This window comes from Rattus rattus, chromosome 6, assembly GCF_011064425.1.
Source record: "Rattus rattus isolate New Zealand chromosome 6, Rrattus_CSIRO_v1, whole genome shotgun sequence".
In the NCBI taxonomy this organism is placed as follows: domain Eukaryota; kingdom Metazoa; phylum Chordata; class Mammalia; order Rodentia; family Muridae; genus Rattus; species Rattus rattus.
Window position 1 is genome coordinate 158,861,291 of NC_046159.1, and position 23,128 is coordinate 158,884,418.

Sequence of the window (23,128 nt, forward strand, 5' to 3'; positions counted from 1 at the left end):
GGCATGAGGCCCCAGCACCTAGGAGACAGAGTAGGCAGATCTGTGTGTTTGAGAAGAGCCAGCTTCATCTATAGACAGATGTGAGGGAAGGATGGTTTGCTAGTCACTCCCCTGTAAGGAAATGAGAGAAGCTACAGCTACAGCACAACTAGGGGTACAATTCAGAGAAGAAAGGACTGTTAGGCAGGGTATACTTACTGTCCCTGCAAAGATGCTGAGAATAGGAGTGACCTGGAAAGCTTGAGCTGCTGTTGCTGCCAAACTCCAGTCTAATGTTTTATCCAATTGAGGACAATGCCATGGTGACAGTGCACGAGGAATGCCTTCTCAATGAAAGATAAAATGTTTCCCCAGCTTACCTGGGCTTCTCCAAGGTCATTGTTCACCACAGTAAAGTTCAGTCCCAGCTCCTCCACATCCTCTTCATAGCTCTTGAGGAAAAGCAGGTTCTTGTAGACTTCAGGATCCAATGAGGCAAGATGGTGGATGTCCACATCTGCACTGGTTCCCAGTAGCTTGGACAGGAAAAAGCCAGCAAAGGGTAGTTCCACCAACATGTTTTCATATAGAGCCTTCAGACAGACCAAAGGGCAGACAGGGGATTAACAGTCAATATTATCTGTATACTTCTAATAACAGAACACAATCTAATTCAACAGTGACAGAGTCCCAAGAGGCAGGCCCTGTCTCCATGATAATGTGAGGTCAATGCATTTACCATGTGCCAGGCCAGGGCTGAAACCAGAATGCTAATACCAAATGGGATTTCTAAGAGCCAAATCCTTCAAGGTACCTATTGTAATAGGTCAGCAAATGTTTTGCACAAACAGCCAGATATGAATGGTCTAGGGTTATACTATATTAGGCACCAAGTGAACACGAACAGGAAACTAAACAAAGCAGAGTGCTGTCTCACAGTTCTCAGATGGATCCTTCACTCCCCCTTCAAGCTCCTGGCAGCTCTGGTCATCTTTAGAATCCATGGCTTCAGCTGCATCCTTCTACTTCCTGCCTCTGCATCTGGGCTGTGTCTGCTTTGTTTCATATCTTCCCTTTATCTTACAAAGACACTGGCCATTGAATTTTGGGACTAAACTTGACTATATATTTCCAATTGAGGGCATGTTCAAAGACTGGGTAAGCTAGATCTATAACAGATTCTTTAGCCGCTATAGATGTGGTCACATCAGTACTGTGAATACAGCTGCCCACTCTACTTCTGCAGTTCAGAAGACTGCTGTTCTTCCAGAGGACCCAAATTCTATTCTCAACACCCACATCAGGGGGCTCACAACTACCTATAACTTTGGCTCTAAATCATCCGGCCTCTGTGTTGAGCTCTTGAATACATATGGTACACACCTACATGCCCTAAAAAGGGGTAAAAATAAGAAATATGTCCTCATTGTAGGTTACTTTTGCAATTATTAACACTGTAGTATAGATAAACCTGGCATGACTATTTGATAATTTTTAATAATTTATTTTTATTTTATATGCATTGGTGTTTTGCCTGCATATCTGTCTATGTGAGGGTGTCCAATCTCCTGGAACTGGAGTAACAGGCAGCTGTGAGCTCCATGTGTTTGCTGGAAACTGAACCTGAATCCACTGGAAGAGCAGTCAGTGCTCTTCACCTCTGAGCCATCTCTCCAGCCCCTTTAATGAATTTCTTACTCGGTTATACCTGAGTAAATCCAGGGAATTCCCTCTGCAGATCTAAGTTTCATCACTCCTAAGACTTCTCATAATAATACAACACACACCAGGTTTTGCAGATGCTTTCATTTGCTGTGGTGTGATAGATTTACCTGGTGATGGACATGTTTGGTATTTCTACTTATGAACTTTCATGAACATGTATTTAGGAGCAGAGCATAGAGGTGGCTAGCACAAGGAAGACATTGTCCAAATAGTTTCTAAAATGCTAGCACCTCTCTCCTCCCACCAATGATGTGTGAGGACTGGCACTCACACTCCCACCTGTCAGTATTGCCAGCTTTTTAATCTTGGCCCTGGTGGTTGAGGCAGTGAGCATCTCACTGTGGCTGGAAGCTGCTCTTCCTGATACCCAGTGGATTAATTAGTGTTAATGAATTACTATGTAGATCTCCAGAGATTCCCTAGCAGAAATGGAAGTAAAATTATGTAAGGTTTCCAACATCAGGTCAGAGATTCAAGCCACAGAGTAAATATTCGAATGGTTCACAGTTGTAAAATTCAATACAGACTGAGAAATGCGTGGTAAGAGTTAAAAAAATTTTTTTTAGAGGCTGTGGCAAGGTGGTGAATTCAGGTTCTTATGGCCAAGCCTAATCTTTAGGACCATGTGGTGGAATGAGAGAACTTTACCTCCACATGTGCACCACGGCAGATGAGCACTCCACAAACAAACAAACAAACAAACAAACCCATCACTATACTCTTAGTGTCTTATTCTGACAGGAAAACTTGGAAACCAAAGCCAATTTTTGTCAAGTTCCTTGATTAACAGCTTGGTTGGTGCTCTTGAACACTCATAAACATAAGCATCATACCAAACAGGCCATGACTGACTCATTTTGCTAAGACTTAACATGTTAAGAAACCAATTCCTATGGAGCCACAGAAGTCTTCCTCCATATTTTTTTTCCCCTATTAGAATATGTCCAACTCAGATATCAGTGCTCATGTTGAGTCTGTGCTCCCTTCCTACATCTCAGGCCAGCATCATGTCCAGGCAATGATAACTATGTAACACGATTTCCCCCATGGGCAACTCTTCTCAAAACAAACAAAACCCCAGACAACAAATAAACAACAGTTAATAATATTAACCTGGAACACTTATAAAAACCAATACTTCTAAATGAAAGATGAGTTCAAAGCCAAGGAGAACATTTTGCATAAAGCTGCATGATTGATCCTCATGTACTAGGAAAAAGTCCTCATTTACACAGTGGACTTTGAAAGCAAGCTGGAGTGTAAATCATTGGATGTTCAATATAGAAGGTCATTGTTTGCCATTTCTGCATTAGTAACAATAAACCAGAGAAATTCGTTAAATATATCAGGGTCACCTGAATTTTAAGCAGAAATCCCACGGTGACTCATAAAATGTAAATGCATAGGTATAATTTTTTACATAAGGCAGGTTTAAACCTTTAGAGCATTTAATATACAAGCACTAATAAATGATAGCACTGAACACTATGACTACATCAGCTAAATGGATTATAAATTAAATTTCCATAATGTATGCAACTGAGATACAAATGTAAGCATAAATCAAGGTACTTTCTAAATACAGGTTAGTTATATAACTCTAAAACTGTCTATTTTTATGTAAAATAATCCACTTAGCATTTTCAAGCCCATTGCACCACACTTATTCCTAAAAACATATCAAAAACAACCTAGTAAAAAAAAAAAAAAAAAGAAAAAAAGAAAAAGAAAAAAAAAGCTAGGTATATAGAAAAGCTTGTACAGTATTTTCCAGTTATATACTTCACGAATGTTTATAGCTAGAAATTGTGCCAAAATGGTTTGAAATGAAAAGGATTAATTATAGTAGAAACCTTTTAATATAAGTGAGTGCAGTCTCAATGTAATCAATGCAAATTGAGACTATCAGGAAAAAAATGTGAGCCACAGTACAGGCTACTTCTGTTTGCTGCCAAATAACTTCAGTAATTTACTACATTAAGAATCAATAAAAAAATAATGCTTTTCAAATGCATCTCTATCAATCTTCAGGTAGTTCTAAAGTGAACATTTATAACTTAATCTAAAAACTATAGGAAATGATGTCTTGCTTTAAAGCCATCCTAAATAAGCAAGCAGATAATAATTTTAATTATTTTTAATCATGCTAACCACATAGCTTAAAAAACAAAACATTTGCATGCCATTTACTCATTTATATTCTTTGGTTTTCAGTCACAGCCAACTCCTGTAGCATTAGGCCACACAGCTACCCGACACTGAATTAGAGCTGGGGTTGGCAACTGAACCGTGCCTAATGCGCCAGATGCTGAGCCCCACTTTGTTGCCTGTATGAATGTTAGTTTCAACGAGTGCAATTGCTCATTACTGATCCAGTGGATGTGCAACTAGAGAAGCTATTGAACACATCTGACTGTTTTGTTATTTCAAGACCAGGAACAGCCATGGGGTTAATGGGGGGAGGGGAGATGATCTCAAATGGTTACTGCTATTAGAGGCACAACTGCTTTAACTTTTGATGAAATCAACTGATGTCCTTTTTTTTTTTTTTTTTTTTTGGTTCTTTTTTTATTGAGCTGGGGACCCAACCCAGGGCCTTGCGCTTCCTAGGCGGCTCTACCACTGAGCTAAATCCCAACCCCAACTGATGTCCTTTTTAAAAATTAACATATTTAGTTCTATGTAGATGTATGTGTGGGACTGTACATATATTTCGCACTGCACCCTTGAGTTTGTTAGCTACCTGATGCATGCTGGGAACTGCAAAAGCAGTAAGTGCTCATAACCACTGCATCCCCTCTCTAGACCTGATTTTTTCTTTTGTGGACTGTTCTGGTTTCACATCTAAGATTCAGGGATCACTGAAGAATCCAATGCATATCCAGTGCTGACTTTAGCAAAGAACAGCACCAGCTCTGTACATGGCTCTGTGCCTGACAAAGATACCCAGTGTCTCATGTCTTTTTCACATCTTAACTGCTGGAGACAGAACTGAAGATGTCCCTTTGGCACTGTTATTTCCAGAATATACATTCTCCTTGTGATAGTTACACTGGGCCAGGGCTCAGAGCATCCTGCTAGCACTGTCAAGCCCTCTTTAGTTCAAGATTCTCACTCCTGGGCTCAGAAGGTAAAATTGAATGCCATACAAGCCTGTAACCCCAACATCTATTTCCAAAACCCACAGTGGCACAGTTGGCCTCTGACCTGCAAAAGTACACTGTGGCATGCACCCATTTTCACATTACATTCATAACAAAAATGATGATAAAATTAAAAAACAAACGCTTTTTTACTCCAATAGTCCTGTGACAACCTTTGGTGACTTCAATCACTCAACTGGCCACCACCTAACATTCTAGCTATTTATTCTTGCCAACTCACTAGCTCACCTTGGCTACTTTGTCTTTTGAACCTATTCTACTGACCCTCACCCAGAGTGCCTTCACACTCTGGGTTTGACAGCCTATGCTAATCTCTGTCCCCCTTCTCCTTCTTAGCTCTTTCCCTCCTCCACTCAGACTAATTGCCTTTCCTTTCTTATTGTTTAATGTGTCTAAGTGTTTTGCCTGAAAGTGTGTGCTGGTGCTCTTAGAGGTCAGGAGTCAGATGCCTTAGAACTGGAGTCACGAATAGTTGTGGGCCACCATGGCAGGTACTAGGAACCAAACATAGGTCCTCTGCAAGAACAGTGAATGCTTTTAACTGCTGAACCATCTCCCCAGCCTCCTGATTTTCTTAACAGTCCAGACTTTAGGATGGGATCCTGTGGTCATTGTCTGTGCTTTTAGTTTGTTTACACACAGTTCATCATTTCTTTTTCTTTAGTTTCTTGACATAGGGTCTCATGTATTGCAGGCTGGCCCAGCTCACGCTTTCTTGCCTCTAGTTCGTGGCCACTTTGATTCACTTAACCAAGACTTCAGTCAACTGACAACCCATGCTTCCCTGGGGAGATATTCTCATGATTAGCTCATCAAATTTGAGGAACTGGCAAAATGACGCTTGCAAGCTACTTGTAAGGGACATATAGACTTCTACCATGTCCCAGGTGAAGCTACTATTTTTGGGTCATCCTTGGGGTCATCAGCCTCCTTCCCACATGGGCTCTATCCACTCATTTCCATTCCCTTTGAAGTGTACCTCCCATGACTTCACTCAAGCCTTTCTACTTTTACCTATGGACATACTCTGGGGGAAAACATTGAGAATTATTAGCACCCTGCCTGTCTTTTTGTCTTCTTCTAAACACAGACCTCAAGTCACATTCTCAAACACCTGAACTGAATATACCTCAATGGAATCTTGCAGAGAATACTCTTTCCTCAAAGCATTATGTCTGTACTTCATGCAGAGGGTGCGAGCAGCAGTTTGCTTGTCTAGTGCTAAAGAAAATGGCTTTCATTTTACTGCTTGTTAGTCTCAATGGACACAGTAGTTCCCAGATGACAGTCATAGATACAGAGCACAGAGTGTACCTTAGCTACAATGATGCTATACTCCTTGACCATCTGCCCAGGCTTTGCTTCCATCCCATGCAAAGTGATGTCTATATTGATAAATGACAAAGTCATCTCTTCTCTCTGTTCTCATGTTATTTGACCCATCAGTAACATCACATAGTAATTATCCTCTTTTCCCTTAAGACAATCTTTATCAGGCTTCTGAAACATTGCATTATCCGTGTTTTCTCTTTCTTTTGTGGAACTCTGTTGTCCCATGGGGCTTTGCTCCCAAGTTCCACCCTCTGTGTGCATCCCTTCCAGTCTGCAGCTCAGTCCAGACCTTGTTCTTGAATAGTGTCTGCCTAAGGTATCTAAACCCTAAGACATGCCTCAGGTATCTAGAGTAATTTCTTACTCAACTTTCCCTAGCTTAGCCAATACCACCTCTAGCCTTCTGTTCTCAACAAACCAGGCAGACTCCTTCCTATCCTGTTCCTTTATCCCTTGACTATCAACAAATGCCTTGTATGTTACTCCCTTTCAGCACTACACTACCAGGGTTGTGATTCCACCGTCACCAACCTCTACCTAGCTTTCCCATTTGAGTGCTAGCTCTACCTATTTATAATATCAAAGTTAAACACAAGCAATCAAGATCAGAAGTTCTCTAACTTACACTTGAGATTGGACTCAACTACTTATAGCTGCCTTTCTAAGATGAGCTTGTTTAAGAGCAAAACATAGGTGCCATGCCATTGTTTTTGTTGTTTTGTTTCAATGAGATAAGGTCTCACTATTTACTCCTGGAACTTGCTTATGTAGACCAGGCTGGCTTTAAACTCAAGAGATCCTCCTGAGGCTGCCTCCCAGTGTTGGGGCTAAAGGTGTACGCAACTATGGTTGGCACAGTCACTAAATTTAAATGGTGTAAAAGATTCTGTCTTAGTTTTGGAAGGCCTGTGCTACTGTCAAGATCATAAGAAAGACAAGAACCTTGGTTTGATCGAAGTGGATGAGGCAGGGGATACAATGTACTATACTTAGGTTCAAAGATGACTGCAGAGGAGAGGAGCTGTGTCACATGAAGGATGATGCAAGCAAGGGTTCAAGTGTTCATCTCATACTTTACAGATTTAAGCCTCAGAACTCAGAGAGCATTTTCTAAGGGACACTAATGACATATAAGAATAAATTTTTTCAGCTTCCAGAAAGGTCAAGATCAACTGCTAACTGTCAACAGCTCACTTTATGATACATTAACTGCATACTTACTCTACTGAAATACACAATTATAAAGCATGCTGAAGTTACACAATCTGCTAATTAAAAATTTCAAATATATTACTATGGTATTACCAAATAATCTGATTTATAGGCATTCTGTTCCAATTAAATCAATATTCTGAATCAAGGGGAAATTTTCAAGTAGAATTCAAATACGATAAAAGATTTGTTCCAATAAATATTCTGAACTTAATTGGCTTAAATGGACTAAGGTGCTTCTATCTGTGAAAAAGTCCAACATGACACGACCACATCCCAAGCTGTTTACTTATCCCTGTCTAGAGCCTGATTTACAAGCAACAAAGTGCAGCCATGACCCACAGCCCAGTCAGGAACCATCTGCTAATGGAACTTTTAACTGAGAAGTGACCAGTGACAGGAGGTAATTCTTCCTGTGCAAAGCTGCTCTGAAGACCTTTGTGCACTTTATCACAGTAAACAATCACTAACATATGCATTAAGAAAATTTAAATATATTATGATCCAATAAATACTATAATCAATCAATAGATGGTTTTCTTCTTCAGATTTAACGTTCAGGTGTCATGCTATTAGTTCTGTACGAGTACATTCATTTGGATGCAGATGCCCTGATGCAAAGTTAACCACTTACAATCAGACAGTAAATAGACATTTCAGAAACCCCTGAGGAATTCCCATGCAGAAAACTGAGGAACTAAACCAACCACCATTCTCAAGGAGCTACAGTTTTAAAAATGATTTAATTTATTCACTTCTGTTTTTATTCTGCAGTTTTGAGGGATCAACAAACTTTTGATCACTGAGCTATGTGCCAAGTCCTTGCTTTTGAAACAAGGTCTTGTTCAGCTAGTCTTCAACTCACAATACTCTTGCCTTAGCATTCTAGGTGCTGGAATAAAAGCATGTGCCGGGGTTGGGGATTTAGCTCAGTGGTAGAGCACTTGCCTAGGAAGCGCAAGGCCCTGGGTTCGGTCCCCAGCTCCAAAAAAAAGATCCAAAAAAAAAAAAAAAAAAAAAAAAAAAGCATAATTTTTAAAAAAGATTTATTGTATGAATGTATGTATGTATGTATGTATGTATGTATGTATGTATGTATGTGAGTACATTGTCACTGTCTTCACACACATTAGAAGAGAGCATCATATCCCATTACAGATGTGGTGAGCCACCATGTGGTTGCTGGGAATAGCAGCCAGTGCTCCTAACCACTGAGCCCTTTCTCCAGGCCCCTAAACTTTAACTTTTGGTTAACAAGTATTAATTGTACATATGAGTGGGGTGCAGAGTGAATATTTCTACACATGCCTACAGTGTTCAATGATCAAATCCAGTCTCTCTCATCTATTCTTGTTTTTTTCCTACCTTTTATATCATTCTACATTCAGGACAACTAGTTTTTAGCTTCCACATACCAGAGTGCATGTGTATGTGTTTTTCTGGGTCTGAACTATTTCACTCAACACAATGTTTTTGAGTCCCATTTATTTTCCTGCAAATGGCATGACCTCATTCTTTGTAGCTGAATATTATTTGATGATGATTACATGATGATGTGTGTATACTATCATTTAGAACTTTATCTGTTCTATGTTAAGCACCAATATAGGCAACAAGGACATGCTGACTTTATTTTCTCTGGGAATACATTAGGCCTTATAAGAATGAGCTTACATACCTGAGAGTTGTAGTTATTCTTTGAGGAACTTCTAGAGTCCATATATACATCCTCACTAACTATGCACTCCTCCCCCTTCTCATAAGCACTTCACCCTCCCTCCTCCCATAGCCCAGGTTAGTATGGAACTTAAAATAATCATCCTGTCTTCCAAGTATTGGGATCATAGGCATGAGTCACCATGTCTCCTATGTCTTTCAATAGTAGCTATTCTAACTGGATAGGATGCTATTTCAATGTACTTTTATTTGCGTTTGCCTGACAGCTAAAGATATTGGAGTTTTACATACACATTCTGCATTACACTTATTTATTTAGGGAGGAAGCACATACCATGACACGCATATGGAAGCTAGGGGACAATTTGTGGGAGTTGTTTTTCTTCTTTTATCATGTTGAATACAGAGATCAAACTTAGGTCATCAGGCTTGGTGCTAAGTGTCATGTGTTGGTATGTTATGTGTACACTACAATGTTATTTGATATATCACCAAATATGCTACATCTTTCCTCTATAAGACCTGTAACATAGGCTGGGCATGTTGGGCCATGCCTTTAATCCCAGCACTCAGGAGGCAGAAGCAGGCAGAACTCTGCCATAGTGGGTCAGGTGAAGAAGGGAGGTCAGATGAACCACCTCCTCCCTTAGCTGTGTTGAGTCCTTAGCTGCCCTACTACAGGCTGGGTACTTTGTTCCTCAAGTTATAGTAGTGAAAGATAAAAGTTTTAAAGTTGCCCCCCTAGACACAAAGTTTAGAGCAGAAAAAAAAAGAAAACAGGTTAGGCCCCAGAATTGTATGTCCCAAGAAGCCTCTCCTAGGGCTATAGAATGGATAATTACATTGGCCAGCTCAACAGCTTTCTCCCAGAAACTAGCTGACCATAAATCTTAGAGAACAATTTTGAGAAGCAGGAAACAACGTCTCCTAAGAACTAGCGGACCATGAAGTTAAACAATCTGAGAAGTAGGAGACAGCTTCTCCTAGGAAACAATCTTGGGAGACAGAGAGTTCTTCCTTGTGATTTTTCACTGTTATTCTATGACGCCATCCCTCCCCCCTCAGGTTGTGGTTTCTCCCTTTAAAAACCTCTTCTCCCAGCCTCTCGGGGTCGAACTCCACTGCCCCTGCGTGGGATACGAGTCTCGACCCCAGTGCACTGGTTGCTATCGATAAACCTCATGCAATTACAACAAGGACGGTCTTGTGTGAGTTCTTGGGGGGTTGCGTCATCCCAAGACTTGAGTGAGGGTCTCCCCACTCCGGGGGTCTTTCATTAGTTTTGAGTCTCATAATAGTTTTGAGTTACTGAGTCTGGAGTAAAATCTTTCCTGTGTCAATATGTTGTTGTAGTAAATATTTACTCTCAGTTGGGGACGTCTACCCTGCCGTTGATCATTCAGTTCCCAGATCAATCAGCACCAGAGCTGGGCAGATATCTACCTTCTGTATTATTAGAATTCTACTTTTCTATCAATAACCCTAAGCTGTAATTTGCCATGTTCTATCTGGGCAGCTCTTAACTCTAATTGGCCAACCTTCATGGCCGTAATTTCATGACTCACCTAACCCATGGTGGCTTTTCCCTTTTCTACCTTCTTCTCTCTTCCTTTCATTAGTATTTTAAGACAGAGTTTCTGGGGTTGGGGATTTAGCTCAGTGGTAGAGCGCTTGCCTAGGAAGCGCAAGGCCCTGTTGGTCCCCAGCTCCGGAAAAAAAAAAAAAAAAAAAAAAAAAAAAAAAAAAAAAAAAAGACAGAGTTTCTTTGTGTAGCCTTGTCTCTCCCAGAACTCACTCTGTAGACCAGGTTGTCCTTGAACTCACATCTGCCTTCCTCTGCCTTCTGAGTGCTGGGATTAAAGGCATGTGCCAATACACTAATACAAATTGGGTAGTCACTGCTGGACAACAGGGCTGGAGAGATGGCTCAGTGATAAAGAGCAGTATACTATTTTTGCAGAGGACCTGAGTTCAGTTCACGTCCCCATGTCACTCAGTTCACAATCACTTGTAACTCCAGCTTCAGAGGTATTCAATGCCTCTGGTCTTCAACAGTACCCAGACTCACATACACTATCCATATACAAACACACAGTTAAAAATAAAAATAAACCTTGAAAAAAAAGGAGCCCGACGGCAGAGATTCACTGGACATAATGGCAGATACACCATGCCTTCCACTACAAAACAGTTATTTGTTCCATGGGATCAAATCAGAGCTCAAATACACACTCATTTAAGACACTTTAGGCAGCTCCTGATTTTACTAGAACAGCCTGCTAGACACATTCTTCCACAATTAACAGTAACTGACATTTTTATTTAAAATGCAAGTAAGCAAACAAAATAAACATTATTAATATATATTTGTATATAAAAACCCCACATTTTAAAGACATGAGTAAGCAGTAAAACTAACAACTCCATTCTGCTAGGATGAAGGTTTATTTATAGGAAGCAGCTGCAGTGCAGATTCCCCAGGGCCAAGCGTGCCCTGTCTTGTCTCTGACTTCGAGGAAATACTCTGTACACTTCACCATTAAACCTGAAGATTTGCCTTTAGTTGCATATTCTCCAGTCATGTAACATGTCTAAATCACATTGAACAACTTTAAAATAGTTACTTTTGGGGCTGGGGTGATGGCTAAGTGGGTAAAGTGTTTATAGAAGGCATTCCATTCCTAGCACCCACATTAACAAAACACTATCACAAACAGCCAGGCATGGAAGCATGCTTCTATATTTCCACTGCCAGAGAGCTGGGGAAAACCAGGGCTTGATAGTTAACAGAATCAACTAGTTCTAGGTTCAGTGAAAGAATCTGCCTCACAGAATAAGAATGGTAGGGAGCAAAGGAGAAAGACATCGATTACCAAGTATACTCATGCACACATTTAAAAAAAAAAAAAAAAAAAAGGCCAAACAAAAATAAATACATTACTCTATCTGTAGTTTTATAGTGCTGAAATTATATTTTAATTCAACTACTGCCCATGCATGATCTATGATGATGATAAAATGCAGTTGCTATATAATTACGAGTTAGGGATCAGCAAAATGGTTTTTTTTAAATCAATTTTGAATAACGATAATCAATAAAGTGTAGAAAACTATAAAACGGTAAAATGACATCTTTTGTTTTGAGCCTTATTTTATATAAAAATTACCTTTCCAAGCATTCTGCCTAGGAAGTAGTAATGCCTTGCAAAAGAATCTCCCACGAGCATCTGAGCAGCTGGGTTGGGGTACAGAAGCCCTTCATTAGTAGTCTTAAAGAACCCCTGGTTGGGGTTAAAACCAGATTTCAGTAGTTCATTTAAAAACTCTCTGAAAATACCACCACCATCGATGCCAGCTTCATCCAGGCCATGGGCATTGAGCAAGTGCACCCGGATCCGTTTTTTCAAGTCAGGTTCTAGTAAAAAGAAAGCAATGAAATAAACAGTATTACAGAAAGTATTATGTAAAGGCACCAAGACTATCAGTCAGTGACCTTTAAGATTTATGGTTCAACACACCAGCAATTCTAAAGAGACAATGACATCAAAGTTACTTAAAATGCAAATAAACATAAACCAGAAATAATAAACTTTTATTTAGAAGGTTCCATTAAAAATAAGAGTAACCAAGAAAATTTATGGGAATTTTCCCAGGTCCTACAATGGGAACTCTTTTCTATGGATTTATCACACAGGAGATGGTTGGTTAGTGGACCAGTGGGAGAAGATTCTTAATAAGGACAACCCACCATCTCTGAAGAGGTAAGTTAGGCAATGGACAAGGTGCCCATGGTGGGCAGGAAAGAGACTTTTTCTAAAGAGATACAGTTTGGCGGCAACAAGAGTGATATGATAGGCAAGAGGGGATGGTCCTAACAACTTCATCATAGATCTCATCACTGAAATGATTCACAAAGCAGTTTCAAACAAAGACAAGCCTGAGTAGAAGCTGAAGATACTGTCCTTTTGATCTGAAAGGACCCAAGTCAGTTTCCACAGCAGGCTCAAAAAGCAAACTACTGAGATCATTTGCACCACTCTGTTATCTACCTGTGGTGGAAATATATATATAGCTGTTTATTTCCTATAGTAATATCCTGGCTTTTGGACACGTAAATGTGAACTTTTACTTCCATGCCTTCAATCTGAGAATTAGTTGAGCCTTTAACTACCCACCTTTGCTGGATTTTAATGACTTTAAGGACATAGTATACATTAGGCAGTTCTGTTGAATATGTGAAGCCCAAGTGTGTTTATCACTCTGACAGCTGTGATACACACTTCACACAGCAGACTTTTAAGTTTTGATAAGGATGTTTCTGTTATGTAACAGGAATTAAGACTCTGAAGACGACAGGTATCTCCTTTCTTTTCAAAAGAACCAAGTTTCATGTCACTGACTCTGTGTTGAAAGGTTTCTCTGATTAAAAACAAAAAAAGTATTTATTGCCGGGCACAGTGAATACATGTCTTTAATCCCAGAACTAAGGGGAGAGAGGTAGGAGGATCTCAGTGAGTTCAGGGCCAGTCTGGTCTACAGAGTTCCAGACAGGGATATGTAGAGGGACCCTGTCTCAAGAAACTCAAAACAAAAAATTATTTGCTAAGTTTCAGGAAACCTCATTTTGCAGAACAAAATGTCAAAAAACAAAAACAAACAAAAAAAACAAAACAAAACAAAAAAAAACAAAACAAAACAAAAAAAAAACCCAAGCTGGGCATGGTAGTACCTGACTTTAATCCCAGTACTCCGGAGAAAGACAGGTAGATCTCTGTGAGTTCGAGGTCAGCCAGTGTGTTAAGCAGAGAAACCCTGTCTTTAAAAACCAACCAACCAACCAACCAAACAAACAAACAAATGAACAAACTTAAAATGTCATTTTAAAGAGACACTAATGTGTTAAATGCCATTTATTAATATTAACTAATATGGAATAATCAGAAATTTTTAACCACATAGGCAGCTGGGAGAGACAACCCTTATCCCCCAAAGAGAATTGAGCTTACACGAAAAGAGTTAAATATCTCCCACAAGAGGGGCAGGAGCGGGGTTGGGGATTTAGCTCAGCGGTAGAGCGCTTGCCTAGCAAGCGCAAGGCCCTAGGTTCGGTCCCCAGCTCCGGAAAAAAAAAAAAAGAGGGGCAGGAGCAACTAACATGTCCAAAGACTAGGAAAGGAATCAGTGATAAAGGATATCATATGATACAGAACTAATCACCAAGGTTACCACCTTTGCCACCTGCAGAGCAGGCAAGAGAAAAGGTACTCCCTGGACCCACAGTAGGGACATGCCCCAATCTCTCATAGGAATCTGGCAAACAAATCTACTTTATCAGGATTACAGCTTGCTCTTCATCTTGTCTAGGAGTAGCATAGTAGCTATCATTGGGGAAAGTATGCTGGGAAGTTTGCATAACTTTTGAGGTTAAAAAGAGCATTAGTTGCTGTTATAAGGCTAAGGATGACTTATTTAATCAACATGGTAACACTATAATGGCTCTTGTCTATCCAGGTAGGCTCCTCTGTGGTCTTCTCTACATTCATGAGAAGAATCACAAACATGGTGTTTACATCTAATTTGGTTAATTTGATTATGAAATATGGTTAACAAAAATTCCAGATAAGGGGCTGGAAAGGTGGCTCAGGGGTTTAAGAGTACATTCCACTAAGTCGGGTGGTGGTGGCACATGCCTTTAATCCCAGCACTTGGGAGACAGAGATAGGCAGATCCCTAAAGTTTGAGGCCAGCCTGGTCATAGTTCCAGTATAGCTAGGGCTATACAGAGAAATATATTGAAAAAAGGCAAAACAAAAAAGAGCACATACTTCGCTGACAAAAGAACTGAGTGTAACTCCCAACAACTATGTCAGGTGGCTTACAACTCTATCTTGAAGGGTGTGGCCTCACACAGAACCTGCACTCATGTATTTTTAACGTTTGCCCTCAAATCCAACAATAATAACAAAACTTATCAGAGTTTCAGATAAAATGCCATGTGAATAATAAAAGATATTTTAAAACCTACCAAGGCTGGGCTAGTGAAGTATCTCAGTAAATATACTTGTGGCCAAGCTTGACCACTTAAGTTTGATCTCTAATGAAGGGAATTCTCTATCTTCCCACATACACTGTGGCACATGCACTACACTACTCCCTCTGAAAACAAATTTTTAATAATGTAATAATGATGATGATGTTGATGAAGTTTGAAATAAACTCCTAGGGAAAAAAATCTTAAGAGTTCCCATACAAAAATATGTATTTTGATATTTGTGCCCATTTATTCTCTGAAAAAAAAAATCAATCTTAAGAAGGAAAGAGGAATATTTATTTGCTACCACACATAAGATCTTACACTTACTGCAAGGGATTTCACAAAAGTTTCTCATTCTCCGAATGAGAAATTGCTGCCTTTAGTCAACTTTGAACCTCTCCTTTAAACTTTAGGACCAATACAAAAGAACTTACACTGAGTATTTCTAGGGCCATCCTCATAGTATAACTTGTCAAGGATTCTGGTCTTTCTGAAAGCTGCTTATGAAAATCAGAACATATAATTGAATAAAAATATTTTCAGCATAAAATCTAGCCTGTCAGGGTATCTTGACACTACTTGTTTCTAGGTACAACTTGATTTTATTTTAAGATTTTAGTGGAAGAAAACAAAATCTAAGAAAAACTTATCCTTAACTAATGTCCTCAATTCTGCCCATTAAATGAAATAACACCAACTTCCTGAAGAAGGTATTCTCAGGAAATGACATCAAGTCTACAGACTGTCCAACTCCCACAGCTGCAGGTTACTGAGAGTACAGGACCAGAGGTTATGACAAGACAATCCCACAGTCCTCAAAGCACTCATGGGTGAAGACTATTCCACATTCTCTCTATAGTAGAATTCTGTAACACTGCAACATGCACATGGTTTCCATGGGTGAGGTGAAGTCTATAAACATTTGTTACTAGCTTCTCCAAGCTCCACTCCATCGACTATGTAAGTGGCTAGCTTAAACTGTTCAGAAAACCTCTGAGATGAACGTCAATAAAGAATTGTTTCAATATATTTCATCACACTGTGAACCTCCAGATTGTGTTCTTAAAAAAAAAAATCTGTTTCTAGGTGTGATGTCTCTCAGCCTTGGCATATACCTTTGGTCCCTCTGGCTAGAATACACACACCCTTAGTACACAACTTTAATCCCAAACAACGAAGGTAAAGTTAAGTTTGTAGAAGGAAGCACCCATGTTTGAAAGTGATGTCTAGCCATCTGTGCCTGGAGTTGACGATGTACCACAGCTCTCTGGTACCCAGACCCCACAGGGAGAGAGTTGGACTCCCACCTGAGAACACAGTTGAGACCACCACTTCTGCTCAGAGAAATCTGCCCGGAGCCTTCAAGATGCAAGGACTAAGGAACAGTCCGGGGCAGGATCCTTCCGGTTTCTGTCTATGCCCAGAGCTGACCCTGTGGCACAGCTCTCTGTGCCCAGATCCCGCTGGGAAAGAGCTGGTATCCCAGGAGAGCTGACACACCAGAGAGCACAGGCCAGATCGCCACTTCTGCTCAGAGGGGCCCTCCCGGAGCCAGTAGCAGAAAAGCAGTCTGGGATAGTATCTGTGCTCAGAGCTGACTCTGTACCACAGCTCTTGGTTCCCAAATCCCACGGGGAGAGAGCTGGTCTCCTAGGAGTGCTGACACACAGGCTTACAGTCAAGCCACTGTCAAAGACAGCAAGACCAGCTAACAGCAGAGATAACTAGGTTGGGAGAGGCAAGCACAAGAACCTAAGCAACAGAAACCAAAGTAACTTGGCATCATCATAATCCAGTTCTCCCACCACAGCAAGTCCTGGATACCCCAACACACCAGAAAAGCAATCAGAATTACACCAGACTTCTCAACAGTTAGAAAGATCCTGGGCAGATGACATACAGACCCTAACAGAACACAAATGCCAGCCCAGGCTACTATATCCAGCAAAACTCTCAATTATCATAGAGGGAGAAACCAAGATATTCCATGACAAACCAAATTTACACAATATCTTTCCACAAATCCAGCCCTACAAAGGATAGTAGATGGAAAACTCCAACACAAGAAGGGAAGACTACACCCTAGAAGAAGCAAGAAATTAATCTTTATCTTTCTTTTGAGCTTCAGTTTATGCTCTTACTGCAACACACATGAGCTATCTCTCTATAATCACCATGGTCCTACAGGTCTCCTCACTGTAAGACTAGGCACTCTACATGGGGACCTTACACTGCTAGTCATACTCACTAACAGTATTTAAATGTAATTACAATATAAAATTTAACAAAATACCTTAATTTCCCATGAATTGGCACTATAACATGAGAAGTTAGAAACCTTGGATAAATATGAGACAAAACTGTTTTAGATGAAATAATGATAATAGAAGAGATCTAAAAGGTAAAGAGAAACACAGTATTCTGATGTTATTCTGTGACTGGAACTAATTCATCAATAATGATATGCCTCAAAACAGTAAATTACCAGATTCAGTGCTAGAACTAAGTGATTTGTAAATGAGAGTCTTTGTGCCACTACAACATGTTAGTAAGGCTTATATTTAATGTTTTACATGTAAACAGATATGTAGACAATGATAACATAACTGAAGCCACAAATGTTACAGGAAAATAAACACTAGTAACATACATTTTCAGGCTGTTAGCAGTAAGGCCACAGCTTCATATGCTGAGCTCTTGAGTTGACTGGAGACCTCTTGAACATAGGAGAAACAATACTTGAAGAGTTTTAGATTTATTCCTTGGCATTATAAAGATCACTGAGTGGAGAGTAACCACCTGTTTTAAAAGACACTATTGCATATTATATTGATATATTTTTCTTTAAATATAAAATCAAAATTTCCCTGGAAATGGATGAAGGAATTTCAAGCCTTCCATCCACAGTACCTTTAATTTTCATGTTCCTCAACCCTCTCCTTCATTTCTGGGATGATTTCTATTGTCATTTCCTGTAGTGTTTAATAGTGCTGGAAAGAGGACATTCTCATCATTTGTGAGTTTACAAAATTCTCTTTCTAAACTCTAATGAAACTGTAAAGTCCCTGTCTCCATAGCTGACTTAGCAGCTAATCCTTCAACTGACTCCGGTTCTCACCCTCACACCCTAAGTAGTAGTCCTTCCTCCTCTCAGATCTGCAGATTCTCCTTGGTTCATTGTACATATCTGAGAGCCGCATGCTGAGATTTCCTTCTGTTCCTGTCCTGGGATTTTGTTTGGTTGTTAAAAGTTTCCTACAATGGACTCTGTTTTCTCTTAGTCCCCTTTGTTTTTTAATTTTTATTTTTTCATTTATTATGGTAGCACATGTGCCTTCCTGTTAGGGAATACTTAAATGAAAATGTTAATTTTGTTTTTTTCTGATTTGTAATATTGTTTCTCTAAAGCTGGGCTGCATGGCAAAGTGGGGAAGCTGGGTTCTGGCTTAGAAAACATTATCTCTCTCTTGACTGTTCATATTCACTGATGGTATTTAGAGAGTCTGGCATGTTGTAATATGTGAGACATTTTGGGATATGAGCTACTGGTCTAAATAGCTTAAGAATGTCTATTTTACAATTCTGAGAAAACTTTCATGTATAGTTTTGAATAGTTTTTTTCCAATCTTCTTCTGCAGTAGCTTTACTTATTTATATGTTAGAGCTTAAATCACACCTTTCTATACATCTGGTCCCCCCTTTTATATTTTGATTTCTACATACAACTTTGTTGCAGTTTTTGTACTTTCATATTTTCAGTTTTGAAATGCAAATTATCTATCCATTTTTAATATTACCATGCTATATAGCTCTTGCCATCATATACGCTCTATAGGTTTATATTCTGATATGGTATCCATGCTTTCTATGTTTTCAAAGTTATTTTCTGTGCAATCAATTTTTCTTGTTTTTATTATTTTTTGCTAATTTACTAATTTAATAAAAATTTCTAATTTAAAAAAAGTAAGAAAAATTAAACACAAAAGTGATATCTAATTGAGTGGCAGACAAAGTGACAAATCAGAGAAAGATTTGACAGAACATGTAATACCCCTCTGTCATGAGAAGAGAAAGGAAGGAGAAGCTACTTGAGAAGTGAATAAAGAGAAAGGAATCAGTGTTACTGGGAGAATTACAGAGAGACAGACTGAAGAGCGAGAACAAGCTAGACACACGTGAAGATAGAAGGAGCCAGAAGACAGACTGCCAGAGTCAGTGTGAGGCCAAGCAGAGGAACTCAAGCAGAGGCCAAGGGAGAAGCCAGACTTCGAGCCAGAACAGCTGAGATGAACCAGCCAGCCAGAGCTTAGAAAGAGCTAGAAAGGATGGGTTTATTCTGAATAAGTCTCAGAGGCTGACACATTCTAGGCCTAGATAAGATTGTATGGCAGCTAGAAGCTTCCAGGACTCGACCTACATTAGCAGACAAGGCAGTAAGCCTCCATATGACAATTATTTCAGGAGAATAAAAGTTACATTTAAGAAGAATTGACTTTAATAACTATATGTTAAATGAAATAATCACATCAATTGACTTTATGTAAATGAACAGTTAATACAGCAGTCCAAACCTTTTCTTGTAAGCAAATTAAATATCCTGAGATTATCTGTCTAGCAAAGTATTACATAACCTTCATCCATGGTTTAAAAAATACTTTATTCCTAAGAACTAAATCAGTCCTGAAAAATTTTAAGTTCGACTAAAATAGCCTATAAGTACACAGCAGTCGCTTTGGCTGAAAAGTTCACATACACTCCAACATTACAGAGGCCTCAGAGATGGGTATGCAGTTAGACATAGGCCCCATACCCTACCCATCAACTTCCCCAAACATTCTGGCTCCCATTTCACCTCTTGAGAAAGTCCATCAGCCTTCCTGCCATGACAATCATTTACATGTCCCTGGACTCAGCTACATTCAATAGGTACTGCCTGAACATCTGCTGAGCGTGCTTAGCTAAGGTAAATGGGAGAGGCACATGAGTTAGATCACACAGTAAGAATGAGGACTGACTTATGAGCTGCTATAGGATTCCAAAGAAGAGATGCTTAGATTTTGGAGAGAATACTTTCCTAGAGGTCCCAGGTACCTATGTTCATCTCTCTGATCCATAATATATGGAAACAAATCCTGATCTCAGACCTGAACTGAAACGGTTCAACACATGGGGCTTGAGAAAACACTGTTCAAATGACAAATATAAGTTCTGTAAAAGAACACCTGCTGAGTACAGCAGGCAGGATACTGCTGGCTCCAGTTTCCTTCTACTATAATCTAATTGACATCATTTGCTCTTTAGCTGGGCAGTGAAATTATTACAAACTGAGATTTTCCTTAGAGAAAATTAAATGGCTCCCTTCAAAGAGAAACAACTATGATTTTTCATTTAAATCTGGTGACAAAGCTTTTATTCTGAGTACTGATCAAACACTGGTTATATGTAAGACCACTGGTATGAAATACAGCATTTAACCATGAGTGTCAAGTATTAAAAGAAGATAAAACATGTGTCACTGGCTTTCAGATAGTTGAAATCCAGCTTTCTTCAAGTACTGTTACTGAGCACTTCTTAAAAATAAATACATATTGCAACAGCACATTTTAATATAATATGGCCAACAACTGGTCACACATGTATATGAAAAAGAGACTACAAAGCCATTATCATAGCACTCAGGAAGTTGATGCAGGAGTATTATGACTCCCAAGACAGGCCTGACTATATAGAGACCCTGTCTCAAGAACACCACCACCACCAGAATGAAATGGGTGCTAACTGCAATTTTGGAATTATAGATAGCAAAATGAAGAAGATATAACATAATGAAGGCAAAAGGTTACCTTTAAAAGAAAAAATTGGTAATCTAAAATGCTTGTTGTGATACTTATCAATTTCAGGAATACTACTTGATAGCTCATATTACTAAGTTTTATCTACTATATCTAAGTTAAAAAAAATCATACAGAGGGCTGGGAGTTCAGCTCAGTGGTAAAATACTTACCTAAGTTCCCTCCTTAGAGGGGGGGGGGGAGGGAGAGGGAGAGGGGAGAGGGAGGGGGGGAGAGGGGGGGGGAGGGAGGGGGGAGGGAGGGGAGGAGGGAGGAGAAAGAAAGATAGGCTGATTCACACACCCACACACCCACGCCCAAATCCCTGGTTCTTAGTTACTACTAGGATTAAAGGCATGCATGTACTATCACACCCAGCATCAACTCAATGAACTTTCTCTTTCTGAGAGAGGTGCTCACTATATACCCTTGGCTGTCCTGGTATTTGATATGTAGACCAGGGTGGCCTCAAAGTCAGAGAAATCCACCTGCCTCTGCCTTGAGAGTACTGACATTAAAGGTGTACATCACTATGATCAGCAATAATTGCTATTTTTCTATAGTATTTCCCCAGTTTCTGCTAACATATACAGGTACACAGAGGAAAAAAATATGTATTTACCATTTTCTGGAGAAAGTTTGTCATAAGCATCTTCATATATATAATTTCTCCTTATAGTGACATTGATTCCATCCAGAAATGGCCCATCTCCTTGAACTTCTTGCTTATCGGCATAAATCAACCTTTGAAAGATCTTTTTAAAAAAGTAAGTTGTAAGGTTATTAGAGCCAAAAAGACTTGCTGGTGTAAGTATAAACAATCTAAACAAAACTGCTAAATATGTCTTAACTTTATTTCTGTAAACTCTGACATCAGTTTTTATATACAAGGTAGCAAATATTAACTTTTTCAAGAAAAGAGTACTTAAAAGTATTTCTCTTTTTTAAAAAGATTTATTTATTTATTATATATAAGTACACTGTAGCTGTCTTCAGACACACCAGCAGAGGGCATCAGATCCCATTACAGATGGTTGTGAGTCACCATGTGGTTCTGGGAATTGAACTCAGGACCTCTCGAAGAGCAGTCAGAGTTCTTAATCACTCAGCTATTTCCCCAGCCCTTAAAAGTATTTCTAAAGTTGTTTCCCCTGTTTACAGTAAGTTTTGAAAGACTCATGTCATAGTATGTGTTCATTTATTAAATATTTCTTAAAAATCTAGACAAGTGGAGGGTGTTGAGATGTAAGGCATTTTCTGCTAAGAGTTATGACCTGAGTTCAGTCTGGGACCTACATGATAGGAGAGAATGAACTTCTAAAAGTTGTTCTCCGACCTCTGCACAAACTCTAGAATACACATGTACACACACGAGCAAACTATCAAAATTATTATTAGGGGGAAGTGAAGCTTCCTTCAAGAATAAAATTCACATGTCTATAATGTTGAAGTACATTAGAGCTCAGGAATTGGGTACTATGGTGTTTTGGCATTTGTTTGCTTATTTGGTTTGTTTTTACTCCAAGACAAGAGTTTCTCTGTGCAACATCCCTGGCTGTGCTGGGTCTGCCAGCACTAATCTCTGAGAGGAGAGCGAGGATTAAAGATAGAAAAGGCATGAAAAAGATGCAAAGCCAAAAGTTAGATATGGAAGGACTGCTGGTCAATACCACAGTAGCAGCAGCCAGCAGCCTTGAGTTACTTTTCTTAGCCTTTGTGTATTTCACAGTACCATGGGAAGCAAAGCCCAAGCTAACAGAAACAACTCTTAAAATACACACAGGACATTGTTCCCATCCAATGGCCTCCCTGTTCCTTCCATCAAGGTTAACAGAATGTTCAGCCCCTCCCCTTGACCCTCAAGTGCACCTCCTTCTTATCATTCCATACCTCAGCAGGCCAGTAAATCTGCCAACAGGCTTTGACCTACCTTGACTCTGCCTGGCAGGCAGACTTATTTTCTTCTTTCTGCTTCAGAGAAGCAGGCAAACTTTTTCTCTGCTTTTAGAAACAGGCAAACAGCTCTCAAAACCAGGCTGGCCTCTGAACTCACAGAACTCCACCTGCTTCTGCCTGTTCAAGTGCTGGGATTAAAGGCCTGTGTCACCATGCACTGCAGGGGTTGCTATTTTTATGAACACTTAGAGCAGCAATTTTCAAAGTGTGAGCGGCAA

General features: G+C 39.6%; 1 protein-coding gene across 1 annotated transcript in view; it reads right to left on the bottom strand.

The window, feature by feature from the left end:
• Ube3c (ubiquitin protein ligase E3C) overlaps positions 1–23,128 on the bottom strand; it is a 100,027-nt gene that overhangs the window by 20,848 nt on the left and 56,051 nt on the right. Inside the window, exons 17-19 of the mRNA XM_032907206.1 lie at positions 21,577–21,709; positions 12,257–12,504; positions 360–572 (exon numbers count right to left, since the gene is read on the bottom strand). Coding sequence (XP_032763097.1) covers positions 360–572; positions 12,257–12,504; positions 21,577–21,709 — 594 coding nt within the window. The remainder of the gene's footprint in view (positions 1–359; positions 573–12,256; positions 12,505–21,576; positions 21,710–23,128) is intronic.